The sequence below is a fragment of the Plectropomus leopardus genome, chromosome 5, assembly GCF_026936395.1.
Source record: "Plectropomus leopardus strain MGB_pleo_1.0 chromosome 5, ASM2693639v1, whole genome shotgun sequence".
NCBI lineage: Eukaryota > Metazoa > Chordata > Actinopteri > Perciformes > Serranidae > Plectropomus > Plectropomus leopardus.
In genome coordinates, this window is record NC_142180.1 from 12,351,508 (window position 1) to 12,365,897 (window position 14,390).

The following is a 14,390-nucleotide window of genomic DNA, read 5'->3' on the forward strand; positions in this document are numbered from 1 at the left end:
TGAAATGCTAACAGATTTCCGGGTTTTAGGACCCAAGGGGATACCTGAGTGGCATCATCTTCTCGTTTAACTCTTGATAGGAAAATGAAAAATTTTGCAAAATGTGAAAGATTTGTTTGACAAAAAGAAAACAAACAAACATTTTTTAAAAGTGTTTTTAACAATGATTTTGCAGGTCCTTAACGGTCTACATAAAAATCTAAAAAGTCCAGCTCAGAGTGACTCGGCAATATCTGCAGATATGACTTCCGCTGGTTAACAACCGTTTTTGATGTTAGTTTTCTCTACCCACTACATTAACCGCAGGCACCATCCCCAGCTATCCCGCCCATAAGCGTCACTGATTCAAATTGCAGCCGAGGCAGAGGGAGAGAAAGGAGCGAGCCTGGCGGATCACACACACTCACACTGAGGAGCAGAGGCAGAGAGAGGAACACACAGAGCGAGTGAGAGGTCGGGGATCCTTCAGTGGCTTTCTACTTGCATGAACACAACCGGAGAACCCCCCAGGATCTAAAGATGTGGACAGAAGTCGGGAAGCTTGTGCTATTACATTTGTTACTCATGGAGCTCCAATGCGTGAAAGGTAAGACACTTGTCTCTGCGAGGAGGTGAATATGCATCGCATCACCGACGCTTTTTGGGGAATCGTTGCATACATAGAAACGTCTTGTTTGTCAGTGCAACGTTAGTCCGAGTCTTCCTGTGCTAACGTGCCTCTCAGACACTTCTGTCGTCTCGTGCATGCTATTGCTCTCACCTGGATGGCCACTTTTGCCTGCGCGGTGAATGCGATCACCGGTGACATGAGGTGACAATACGCGGAAGAAAAGATCCGTACAGCCACAACACGTGTCCAAACGCAGTAGGCTGGTGTTGCTGGTGGAAAAGGCTGCCAGTGTCGATGTAAACACATAGCAATGGACTGCAATGGTTTGGTGTTTTTGTAGCTGCAGCCATGAAAAGCTGAAATCGATTTGCCTAAACAGATCTTTGTGTCAGAGGGACACTTGTGATAGGCAGTCACGGTCGCACTACAGCTTATTGAAATAATCAAGCTAGCACATCATAAGCATATTATAACAGCTAAAGGGTCAATTACGTTGTGGGAATGTTTGGGAAAATAACTAACCACAGATTGAAATTATTATCATTGGAGGGAACCCCATATTGTAAGATTTCTAGCAATTATATACCACTCTACAACCTACAATCCTCAGGACAGAATTAATTACCTGCTTTATTGCAGTAAAGCATGTTTGTAATGTATTTGAGGCTGGTTTGAAAAGTGGAGATTGTTGCCATGTACCTCACAAACTAGAAGCACAGCCATGGAAAGTAATTTCAAGCCCCCTTTTGCCACATGCTGGTCTCCTTTAAGTACTCACGCTGCCTCTTTTCTCTAAATGCCTATAAAATGTTATGTACTGTCTATGTATCTGTTATAAATAGATTCATTTTAAAGTGACTCACATCCTGTTAATCTGAGATCTATATTTATTCTGTATTCACATTCTGATCACTGAAAGAACTTTTTATTATTGACAACACAGGAACTCATACGGAGTCGGAGTGTGAAACCGGGCAGTTTCAGTGCAAGAACGGACGGTGCATCCCTACCCTGTGGAGATGTGATGATGATGATGATTGCTCAGACAGCAGCGACGAAGAGAACTGCCGTAAGTAAAGTCTGGTTACACTGGCTGATAATGATGCTTTTGCTTGCCACCACATGGACCTTGACTATATCTGCCGTCATTTATGTTACAAGCAGGAGTCTATCTTAGTGAAGGACTCCCAAACATTTCCATGTGAAGGATATGAAACACCATAAGGCCTATTTAAGGAGATTACACATTCTGCTATTTGATATGAGCTGGAACAAAACTGGATATAAGTACATATAGCTGATTAAATTTGTGTTGCAACTTTTGAATGAATGAAGTTATCTTAAGAATAAGCTGCTTATTATTTAGCTTTGGGCATGTCTGGAATCTCCCTTTCAGTTGTCAGTGCAAGAACTGCTTATCCTGGATCACTGGTGGGGTCACATGGCTGCAGGAATTTAAATCATTTCACTTCCTAGGAAAACCTGTGACATAAGCAGAGATTTCATATTTTTGTTACTAATATTATAATTATTAGAATAATCTTACTGTGACTGTAGAGATCATGTTAGCTCTGTATCAGCTTATTCTGCTATACTGTCTCATACTGCTCTAGATATATAAAGGCTTCGCAGATTGGGTTTTATCTGTTTTGTGTAATGACAACTCACTGCTGAGTTATGCAGCATGCTCTAATGCAAATATTGTGGCACTTTGATATGGCTGATCAAACTGGCTGCTTTTGTGTTCTCAAGGTTGCTTCTGCTTCCGTGGGCAGGTCATTTGTGCATTAGAGGTTTAACATACAGAATTGCATTTCTGATATTGCGATTTAATGATGTATTATGCCCCTCAGGAATGTGTGAAAAAGACCCATAGTATGGGGTTTCGGTTTGACTGCCTCTGACTCAGTTCTGTTCAGGAAATTGCACGGACAACCAGCCGAGTAATCATCGCTTATAAATTTGTCATGGTACTAATTGCTTGAATGGTTATATTAGCGGCCAATTGATTCATCGCTTATCTTGTGGACCAGCACGCCAAAGCCATGATTCTCTCGTCTCGCACGCCCACCACGAGGGTGGCCCGCTGAATATCATGGGAGTTCCCTGGATGAATGCCGTGACATTTACAAGCATGTCTCATTGACTGCTGAAGCTGATTGGTATTATTAGACATTTAGTGGCCGATACTTGATGGCAGTGGAATTAGATTTTAATGAGCTCTCCTTGCCTTTAACAGGTATGGTTTGCTTTGTAGTTTGGTTGAAGAGTTGCTCAAAGAGAATGTGGAAATGGTACTTAAGCCACAAGGTGACAAATTGTTCTTTTAACCGAGCCACTTTGTCTGTAGCAGAAGCGTGTTCTGCCTCCGTCTTCTGTTCTCACTCTTTTTGCTACATATCCTGTAAAGCTTCAGATGTGGTTTCACTCTCCTCTTGGGCAACTCTGTCACTGTCTCGATCTCTTCCCCTACTCTGTCACTACCTTATCTAATTTTTACCTCTTGCTGTGCCCCATTCTATTCTTTGGGAACTCCAGCTCTTAGTCTGTGTTGGAAGTTGGGTGCATCTTTCTAAAAGGCTGTCTCACTCCCCCAGCATTGTCGCACCCACTAAGGGGCTTTTCTCCCCCCATTTTTAAATCTCCTGTGGGCACCTTGGCAGTGCAAATGCCAAAGAGGCTATGCCCACTCGTCTTACGCCCACAAAGAGCATCAGCTGACAGGTTGGTTGGAGATAAATCCAACAGCGTGACTCGGGTTGCCGGAGTGATGCTCAGTGGCTGGCAGCGTGCCAGCCCTTCGAACAGATGCCAGCACTGCCATTGTGCCCGCTCTCCAAAACGCAATATCACCAGCAAAGCTCAGCGGAGAGGAGGAAGAGGTTGAGGAGGAACAGAAAAGATGGGATAGATTTGATTGAAAGGATCTGAACAGTGGGATGAACAAGGGATGGGATATTGCGTATTTTCAGGAAAATGAAGGCTAACTTTACTTCACTCATGGTTGCGTGGCGAAGCTACGTGGGCTTGGAGCAGGTGTCATGTAAAGTAAGCTGTACATCAAATGAATGACATTTGTTAATCTGACTTGATGGCTGTAACCCTCGCTTGGCTGTCATTGGTCTTTGCTTCTGACTTTCAGAATGCAAATACATGTCCGGTGTAAAAAAGCTGTCAGATGTCTCCAAACAGGGTTAGACCATAAGAACTAAAATCCATATCATAATAAATTGTCATATTTACTTTCATAATGATACGTTTTATAACACTTCTGCCAACTGAAATATGATGCAATGATGCATTTAATATTTGTACTAAAAAACATCATCATTTATCTTTCTTGGGTTGGATAACTTGTGATGTATGTCTAAGGTAATTACAAGTTAAAGGTTGCAGACATCTGCACTAGACTGTGAGCTGATGAATTGTTTAAAGTTAGGGTTAGATGCCACTGGTTGTTGTAGCTATTCTCACTTTAATTGTATGGGACAGCGCATTTGTCCATAACCCGATGTAGTTCTGGCACCTTCTGGTTGGTTGGTCAATGGGTTGGTTGATATGCTCTTTCTTTGACCAAATTCTCATTGATTGGACAATTGCTGGTATTATTTTATTAAGGTTGTGAGTCTACCAAAGTGTTTCTTTTCTCAGCTGAAAATGGCAGTTGTTGTTGTTCAGCACTTCTCCACTGTGATTGGACGGCTGACAAGCGATGACAAGCACAGCGTTTCAGCCAAAGTTAAACATTTTTCAACTCCATTATTAATCGGAAAAGCTGTGAAATAATTACAGAAGACATTCAGTGTCAGATTTATCATTATGTATTTATTTTAAGAAGTCTGAAAAGAAATCGCAGGACAAATGTGGATTACAAAGCTTCTTCAAGGGATACGATCACACAGGAGCCCTTGTTGGAGCAGCAGAATGGCTAAAGTCAGCTAATGGGCTAAATATAATAAGTCTCTCTCTCTGGCTCTGGCTCTGGCTCTCGCAGCATTACAGAGATATTTAATAGAAAAAAACGTTATGTTGAGTAAGGCATCTTCAGTCCTCTTTTGTGTCCAGTATATCATATTTTTCTCAACAGTCCCATTCCACACTTGGTGGTGAAACAGACTCGCACTTAGACACTCCCAATGATACAATACGTAGTTTATTTTTTAGATAATATTACATTGGAGATTACATTTATTTTTCACTTGAGGCATTCCACTTGCCTGAACACAGAGTTTACTTGCCCTGTGCTAGTTTTAATGTTGAGCTCTGTGACAGGAAAAAAGAAACGCTTTGGTGCACATAATGCTACCAGGTATAGTGCACTGTGGCAGATTTAATTAGCTTACAAATAACATATGATTTTTTATCCCTGTTGACCAATTAGTTGGTTAAAAAGTAGGTAGAAATTTAGTCATCCAAGATTTTCTTTGTTTAATTACAGCCCTAACCCACTGAAGTTGGTGTCTGAACAAAGCTGAGGCTGGAAATACTCCAGTGGTGCTCAATCTGGTGTTTCAAACACCTGCTTTTAGTACTTGTTGAGGAAGCTTCGGGAATTTCAAATGCATTACAACATGTCACGATACCATTGTGTCATTGTAACATTGGTCACTCCTCATGTGCATGCAAAAACACACCAAGCATGTTTCTTTCATCCACGCCCAGGCCAGGGATAACTGTTTGCATGTGTGTGTATGTATGGGTATGAGCTAAGGTATTGTGTGCCTATCAGTCAGTAGTCACATCATCACCCATCTCGTTCACACAAACACAGGTCTCTCACAGTGAGGATTAGTCCTGTAGCATCCTCCCTCTAGCAGCTGTATTAGAATGAGTCTTGGAAGATTTGGTTGTCTTTTGTGCCTCGTCTCTCTCTGTTCTTCCACTCTCCGTTCTTCCACTCTCCATTCTTTCACTCTCCTCCCCTCTCTCTCCTTCATTCTCAACATGCCTCTTGGTAGATTTTGCTCTTGTTGCCCTGGGAGACAGTAAAGTGGTGGTGATGCTGGTGGTGGTGGGGTTTTTGTGCATGTGTGTGCTTTTCTTTGTAGTGAACACAACGCTCCTGCACACATGTATGCATACACATGGCAACCCTCCACCTCTGCACGGCTTTGTATGACCTATATTTAGGCAGTGGAATATACGGAAAAAAAGCCTTATCATTTTTACAGCGGATTTAAGTGGATTTAAACAACCTAATCCGAAGTGCCACTGTAAAATCATCTCGTATCTGAACCACATGTTAGCTTTCAGTTGTTCTCCCTCTCTCACATCGCTGTACAGTCCTCTCCTCCTAAAAGCCTTGGCCACACTGCACTGTAAAAACACTATCTGTGGGGATTTATTAGCAAGAGGAGTGCAGTGAAATCAGTCGTGGTGGTTTTCGCTGCCATGATTACTCAGTTAAATAGCAAGTTCATTCATACACCAAAGGAGCAGTCATTGAGAAACACATGGAGCTAAACATGTAATGTTATAGGAAAGGAACAGATTCTGAATCCTAAACCCTAAATGAACCATGAAACCCTACTGTTTTACAACAGTCACAAACAAGGGGATGGAAAGAGAACACATAATGGTGGGAATAAAGTTCTTGAGCTTTGTGTGTGTGTGTGTGTGTGTGTGTGTGTGTGTGTGTGTGTGTGTGTGTGTGTGTGTGTGTGTCACAGCAGGACAATGAGTCTGAGCAGGTCTGAGAAGGGGAGCGTCTCCTATGCAGCCTGAGACCAGCTTCCCATAGAGGGAACATCACAACACATTTCACGCCGCCGCTCTGTGTGCGTATGTGTGTGTGAGGCGTGCTCGCTCTCGCACACATTCACACACGCACACACAGTCACATGACACTGTAATAAGAGGCTGCAGAGAAGCGCCTCAGGCAAAAAAGGCATTGTACTGATAGACTCACAGAAACACATTCTGGTCACCTGCTGGCGCACACGCACACACACACACACACACACACACACACACGCACACACACACACACACACACACACACACACACACACACACACACACACAGCTTGCTATAGCACAGCTGGGGTCAGATTTTAATGGGAGTATGAAGTCAAAGAGACCAGTAGCTTAATCAATTACTCACAAACACACACATACAGACACACAATGAGTGTGTAGTAGAAGGAAAGTATGGCAAGACTTGTATAAAATAAAACAAAACACACACTGCTTCTGAACGGAAAAAATACACACAAACACACACTGACTGTGCTAAACACTAAGCAGTTCAACACTAACACTGAGCAGGTATTATTCTCATTGTGCCGTGTCTAACTCATAGGAGCATATATACACTTTCAACAAACCACACACACAACCACATAATGATACCCAATAGTGTATGAGTCCAATCGTGTTGTGTGCATGTTTGTGTGTGTTTACATGCATGTGAGGAGTGTACGCAGCTGCAGTGCTCCTGTCTCCAGAGAAAGAAACCTACTGCTGTGCTGTGTGACTCTATTTGTGTGCACGCATGTGTCTGCGTGCGTAGGTTTCATCTGGTCGGCTTTGTGCGCCGAGAGAAAGCATTTCACAAACGGATGACAACACACAAGACACACATGTCACGGAAAAAAGAATAAGCAGTTTTGGGGGGAAACTGGGTAGTTGGTAAACAAAGAACACGTCTGTTTTCATACAACTTATTTTCATAGTTTTGAAAATCTTTCAGATTCAGTGTGATCATGTTTGGTTAGTATGAAGTGATGCTTCCTTTGGGAGCATAAAGAAAACACAGAGACATAGAGACAAACACCAAACACCATGTGTCCCCTAGATCCTTTCATTCAGTGCACCATGCTAACACTCAAACTTACACTACTGCCTAAAAGCTAAACACTGAGGCTGCATTTACCGGTTCTGTGTGGAGGTTTGATAATTCATGAAACACATAAATCAGTTTGTACGATTTTCTCTGCTTCCCAAGAAATTAAACATGGAGGGTAATGACCAAAGTTATTGAAAATGTTCCAAAAGCGATCACAGAAATCAAACTGGCTTAATTTCATCAACTGTGCTGAGGCTTTATTGATATTGGGCCATTCCTAATTCACATTAACCCTTTGAAACATGGGCAAATTAGCTTGATTTCTTTAAAAACATTGGAAGAAGGTGATAAAAATCTGAAAATGAAATTGAAATAAATTTTGCAAGAAGTTAGAAAAAAATTATCTGAAAAAAAGTGAAAAAAAGAAACAACCTGGAAATTGCTTAAAAACTATAAGAATTTTGCAACATAGACATCTTCCTTAGCTTTTTAAAAATAATTTTCTAAATTTACTAGTGTCTTACAATTTGCAGAGCAGTCAAGTTAGATTTATTTATAAAGCCCATTATCACAAATCACAATTTTCCTCAGAGGCCTGACAGCATACTGACATCCCTCTGTCCTTAGACCCTAACATCGACTTTGCCAAGTTTCTCATTGCCTTTTTTCTAATTAAAAAAAACAAACCCAAAAAAACAAACAAACAAACACACAAAAAAACATTTTGCTTAGGGTTCAACAGTTTAAATACTTTTTATAAGGTGTCTAAAATCAGCACACGAAAATTGATGTTGCTCAACGTTTCAAAGGTTAATGCACCAATCACCACACTGAGAAATTAAAAAAAATATATTATTAACAAAATATTCTTTGTTTTATATCTAGTCCCATTATTGCTCTCTTGACACACTGATGGGGTGAGTGTCCCCTGGACGAACCCTCACTTAAAGAAAATGCTTTCCTTCAAGACTGAATATTAAACATAATCAAGTTGACACATGCATCATTGCTCTCCTGTCAGATGACAAGCCCAAAATATGCCAGGGCACCACCTTTGTCAGACACTGTATCATGCTCTACAAGCTAACAATACCATGGTGTGCTGAATAGGTGTTGGGTGCAGTGGTGCAAAACAGCAGCAGGGTAATTTTAGTTGAGGTCAGTGCTTACCTCAGGCGTTCGCTCTCTCTCTCTCTCTTTCTCTTGCTCTGGTCATCTATGTTTTCATCTCTCTTGCAGATATTAACCCACTTTCTGCCTTTTGCTCCCCTTTCCATCTTCCTCTTTCTGCATTTGTTACCTTGGACTGTCTTTCTCTAGACTTTGGAATAATGGCTTTTTATTGACATGAAGGGCAGCGGGATAAAATGCAACAAACCTACAAGGAGGAAACAGATGCTGTGAGAGAGAGAGAGAGAGAGAGAGAAAGTGAGACTGCACTGTCCATCTACATACTTCTAATCCAATTAGTGAGTGTCCCAGTGGGTGAGAATCTGCACTGTGAGGTGTGTGTGTGTGTGTGTGTGTGTCTGTGTGTGTGTGTGTGTGTGTGTGTGTGTGTGTGTGTGTGTGTGTGTGTGTGTGTGTGTCATCAGGGAAAGCAAAGCTAGGTAAGACTAGTGAGTTTGACTCTGTTCGTCTTTGTGTATGCTGATAATACACACACACACACACACACTCACACACACACACACACATATATATCAACAGCTTTATTGTCCTCTCGTCCTTTCTCTTAGACTGTCCATTTCCTCTTATTGCTTCTTCCAAAAATAAGGGCATATTTATCACAGCAAGGTTTTCTTGAAACCTAACTACTAACTTATTTATGGGGAGAATTAGTAAGTACCTAATCAGGAAAGCAGAAGTATATTGGGAGAGCGTGCTAACATTTCTTCAATATCAAATTCTGTTTTTAATGCGTAGGTTTGGGATGGTTACCACGAGGGATGGTTTAAACTCATTGTGCAACAGTTTAAAAGCATCTTTGAAATTATTGCACATTTTATCTCAGTAACATTTGAATGCAGGCCATGCTAAACTTGGATGATGCCAAGTTTATTCAGTTATTTTTGCTGATGGCAGAAAATACAGCTCACATCAGCTGAGAGTGCCAGCTTGAATGATATTAATCAATACCTGTGTGAATGTGTAATGTGAAAGGGGTCCCTTGTGGAGATAAACCCATCGGGAATTAAAGCCAAACTTTGCAGTTCCCTTCAGCATTAAGGAGCTTGTTTTAGATCATTGTGGTTTTATGGCTGCAACTTCATGTTTCCTTCCCACCACAAAAATGCATAAAATCAGTTTGCAACTAGCTTGAGAAAATAGTGGAGCATTTAGCTGCTATGAACTAGAAGAGGAGTCAGTTTCGGGATAATATTCCACAGGTGGCCAGAATCACAACTCCAAATGAATACCAATGTTGCGTCCACGTTTGCCCCACATTTCATTTATTGTTTATTTATTTATTAATGATATTTCTTTATTGCATTGACAGCTTGTTGTGCTGCTGTGGCAGCCCAATAATAATGAATGCAGTTTATTTAGTTTATTTATTTTTTTAAATATAGATGTTATTTAGTGTTTATGTATGTAAAACCTTATTTGTTTGATTGCAGGTGGCATGCTAAAAGCATGCAAACACCTGCTGACATTGATTAATTACTGATCAAGTCTACTGAGACCAAACAACCAAATAAGACTCAAAATTACTTCAAAGAGGCACAAAGGACTACAAAAAGACACAAACCCACAAAAAAGAGACAAAAAAAAAACATCCACAAGGAGACACACAATTACATAAAGAGAAACAAACCAAAAAAGAAGCATGATCACTGCAAAGTTTGTGTGTGTCGCTCCTGAATAGGAGAAGTGGTGGGGCCCTTTGCAATTATGTGCTCATGGCCCCAATTGTCTCATAGTCTGCCCATGCTTGTTGACCAACCCTCAATACAAAGTATGCGAAAATGCAGCTTATAAGCTTTAATGAAGGGGTAGCAGTGAAATCAGTGGCTCATATTGAAGCATGTGAGAGAATTATTAGTATAACTTCTAAACTTTGGAGAAACTGAGTATCACACTTACACTCACATCTGCTTTCTGACAAACACAACAGCGAGAGTTCAGCTGACCTGCAGCCGGGGCCTGCAGCATAGTCCCGGTGTCACAGATAGTCAAGGTGTTTAAAAACAAAAAAAGAAGCAGTGTTCATGGCCTCTGCTTTCACCTGAGGAACATTGTGGCTGACCCTGGAAATAATGTAACTGCCCCTGGCCTGATGAATGATGCAGAAAAGTAGTAGACAGTTAAAAATTATTCAAGGTGAAACATACTGTGGATAGAGAGAGAAGAGGTTAGATGGAGGAAGTTTGGGAGAGGTGTTGGTAGAAACTTTGTTTCTCTTAAAGTAAAGAGGGGAGATGCTGCTTACCTGAGAACTGACACTCTCTCTTTATTTCAATAGTTTGTTAATTCTTCTTTCTCTCCTGCTCTTTATCTCCCTTCCTCTCTGTGTACAGTACCTGTCAGAATTAGCTCGTCATTTTCCGACAGATTACCTCGCGTTGTTTGTCTGCTCTGCTGCAAAGTCACTTATTGTTCAAAGTCAAACTCCGATAACGCTACAATCCTATTTCCCCACCCATGTGTGTGTGTTTAGCTGCATTCTTGTGTGCCTCTTTGTGCCTGTGTTGTTGTGTTGTGCTGTTGTTATCCCCCCGCCTCCCCTCCCAAACCCAGCCGTGTCTGACAGGGTATCATGGCATTAATCCCCAGCTCAGATTAAGCGAATATCTTCATGTGCCTCCATTTTATTATTTACATTTGCTGTAATCCTGTTTTTCACCTTGCGCTCTGTCGCCTGGTATATGCAGTCAGGGAGCGGTGTATGAAACGACAACTAAGAATGCTAATGAATAAAACATGGCTGCTAATACCAGTCTGCTGGGCTGACACTGAGATAGGGCCCTTGAGTGCTGCATGTCAAAAGTTTTCATGAGAAGTTTTACATGAAAGTTACAAAGTGGAGGAAAGAGAGTTTAGTTGACTCCTTTTTTTTGGATGATATTGCCTCAATATTCTCTTCCTGCAGTCGCTGTCCCCTTTCGCTTTCTCTGTTCTGTTTCATTTTTTTCTTTATGCTCTTCTTCTCTTGTTCATTTGTCTTTGCTCTGTTGCTCTAAATTCTACTTTTCATGTTTTGTCAACCATTTCGCTTCCCTCTCCTCTTAGTCTTTGTCTATTACTGAAGAATTAACTGTTGGTTTGTTCAGTTTTATTCATTACATCTTACCCTGTTCTAGTGTCTCTTGTTAAAAAAAAAAAACAAGAAATTTTCCACCCACCATGACAGCAAAGCAGGAAATCATTTTGGTAAAAGTAGGAGTTTAGGGTTGTTGCGAATTTGGTGTGTGTACCTGTGCATTTGTGCACGAAGGTAAGCGTCTTTGTGTGTGTTTGTTCTTCTTTGATGGGTGAAACTTGATTTTCTTGCCCAACTCTTGCCGAGAGAAAACAGATGGAAAGAGGCTTTGAAGTGTCAAAAAAAGGAAAAGGTCTGAAATTATATAAACTCCAATCTCACCCTTATATCATCTGCATCATTAGGCAGCAGAAAACACCAACTGATGCAGATGGATTGCTTCCTAATAATACACTATGAGCTGTTTGCGGTACCACAGATTTGATGTGGCACAGCTGAAATGCAGAGCTTTCATTCTTGTTAATACAATTGCAGCAATAAGTAGTAAATTAAAGCTATAATGGTAGTAATGCAGCACTTGTTCCCAATCATGTTGGATTTTCATTGTCAGAACAAGTCTTTTTGCACAGAGTTTTGAGATTTAAGTTTTTTTTTAGCTGTATTCCCATCACTGCTTTACTGTTAATTGGGACACTTTATGTATCATTACACAATGGTTGCTCTCCAGTTACAGTAAACATATCTAGATGTAATGCATTTGTTAAAGTTGGTCTTTCTCATCATGTAGTATTGGCATACCAATCGATGCATAAAAAAGTAGCAAAATGCAAAGGTGTTGGCAATTTTGCATCAACAGATTGTAGAAAACTACAGCAGTGTATGTGGCTGATGTTAGCTGCATTTGAATTTTGCAGCTCTCCATCACATAGTGAATTTACCTTTCAAGTGCTGATCCCGTGTTAACTTCGGTTTTGATGGAACTATATCGTTGTCAAGCACATGGTGGGTAGTTTAAGGTTCCTGGAAGATTGGGAAATTTTAAACTTGTCTTAGATGCATTAGTTTAAGTCCAGTGTTTCCCACAGAATTTCATTCAATGTGTGGCAGTTGATGATGAGGGGAGGGGCGGGGGTGGTGGTTGGTGACGGCAACAGCAAACATTTTAGGGCTGATCAGATTGATGGATGACAGGAGCAACTGCTGCGAGTGAATGCAAACTTTAAGACCCAGCAGAATGAACAGTTAAGTTTCACTTTCAATGCACCGGACATTCTACTGCTCCATCTGTGCCCAGAGTACGCTCACTGCTCTGAGAATGTGAATGGATAACTGAATGGTTTATATATTCCAATAGCGCGTCTAATGAACGGTCTAGCTCCATTAATAGAAAATCAATATGTGGTGGCAGATGTTATAATCGTGGCGGATTGCCACAAATAAAAGAATGTGTGGGAGACCCTAAAGTCTTAGGAGTAATGCTGAGCTAATTTTTCTATTTATTATTTAGTTGACTGACAGAAATACAGTTAGGCAACTATTTTGACAATCAAGTCATTGTTTACAGTTATTTATCATCCAAAAGTAGCAAGTCACTTGGTGGTTCCCACTTTTTAAATGCAAAAATTTTTTGCTTTTGTTTTTCTTAATTGTAAATTGAAAATATTTAGGTGTCTGTAGGGTTGTGGCACTATGCATACTAGATTCAAGGTGTGCCTTGGTATGAACATTGGTGGTTATCATACCGTGCAGATCTGCTTAAGTATGGTATTAAACAGGACAGAGAATCTGACCTTTATTTTGTTGTTTTTAAATCCTTTAAAGGTCATTGTAATTGATCATAGTAATAATAATTAGATAGTTTATACTGTGAAACTATGATATTTTCTAAATGAATAACTTATTATGAAAATTATATACAGTTGCAATCACAGGACAGTTGATTGACAAACAAAGCAAAGCAAGCAATTCAAAGATGTCAGGCTGCACTCTTGAAACTGGTGATGGGGATGTTTTTTTAACACCTATAGGCCAAGCAATTGCTTGTAATATTCAAGCAGTAGTTTGAGCCCCCATTTATATGTTAATTACGCCTGTAACAGAAATTCCATGGAAAAGCTGACCAAAACATCAGTAACCATTAAAAGGTCCTTAATTAAGGACGTGATCAGCTAAAGAATCACAAAGGAGATAGAGGATTACCAACCTGAGAAAGCTGAGTCGACATCCTCAACATATTTTTTATGTATTTCCCTCCCTGTCCTACACCTTTCTCACTTTTGTCCTTACTTCTTTCTCTCTCTCTTCCTCTTGTTCCCTTCCCTCCATTTGGCTTTTGAATGAAGCTGTTTATGTAGATTACACACACAACGTATCTCCTTCACACACATGCCTTGCCAGCTCCTAAGCCAGGGAACGGGTCTTTTACCTTGAGGGGATTTTGCTTGTCATTCGTTGCAGGATGGTGGGGTGAGGTGGTGGTGATGATGGGGGGAGTCACTCTTTGATGATATAGCTGGTGCTCAGTAATACCGGTTATCAGCAAAAAGGGTTGCTGTGACACAAAATCTCTCTCTCTCTCTCTCTCACTCACACTCACACACACACACAGACACACACACACACACACAGCCTATGTTTTGGGGATAGGCTAATGTAACACTTTTACCTGCAGCGTGCTTTATTATCACAGCACACTGACACCATGTCAACATGAAGGGGTTGGGGGGGAGATTAAAGGGTGAGGAAATAGTGAAGGAATCAATGGTAAGAGCACATTTTCCTCTTGCTGA

At 40.7% G+C, this 14,390-nt stretch overlaps 1 protein-coding gene across 3 annotated transcripts in view; it reads left to right on the forward strand.

Annotated features, from left to right (window-relative positions):
- Positions 1 to 339: 339 nt before the first annotated feature.
- Positions 340 to 14,390, forward strand: part of lrp8 (low density lipoprotein receptor-related protein 8, apolipoprotein e receptor) — a 215,359-nt gene continuing 201,308 nt past the window's right edge. For 2 of the 3 annotated variants that reach the window (XM_088077527.1, XM_088077528.1), the window contains exons 1-2: positions 340 to 586; positions 1,554 to 1,679. In XM_088077527.1, the coding sequence (XP_087933653.1) occupies positions 520 to 586; positions 1,554 to 1,679 (193 nt within the window). In that variant the 5' untranslated portion in view covers positions 340 to 519. The remainder of the gene's footprint in view (positions 587 to 1,553; positions 1,680 to 14,390) is intronic. The other variant, XM_088077529.1, reaches the window with a different exon arrangement.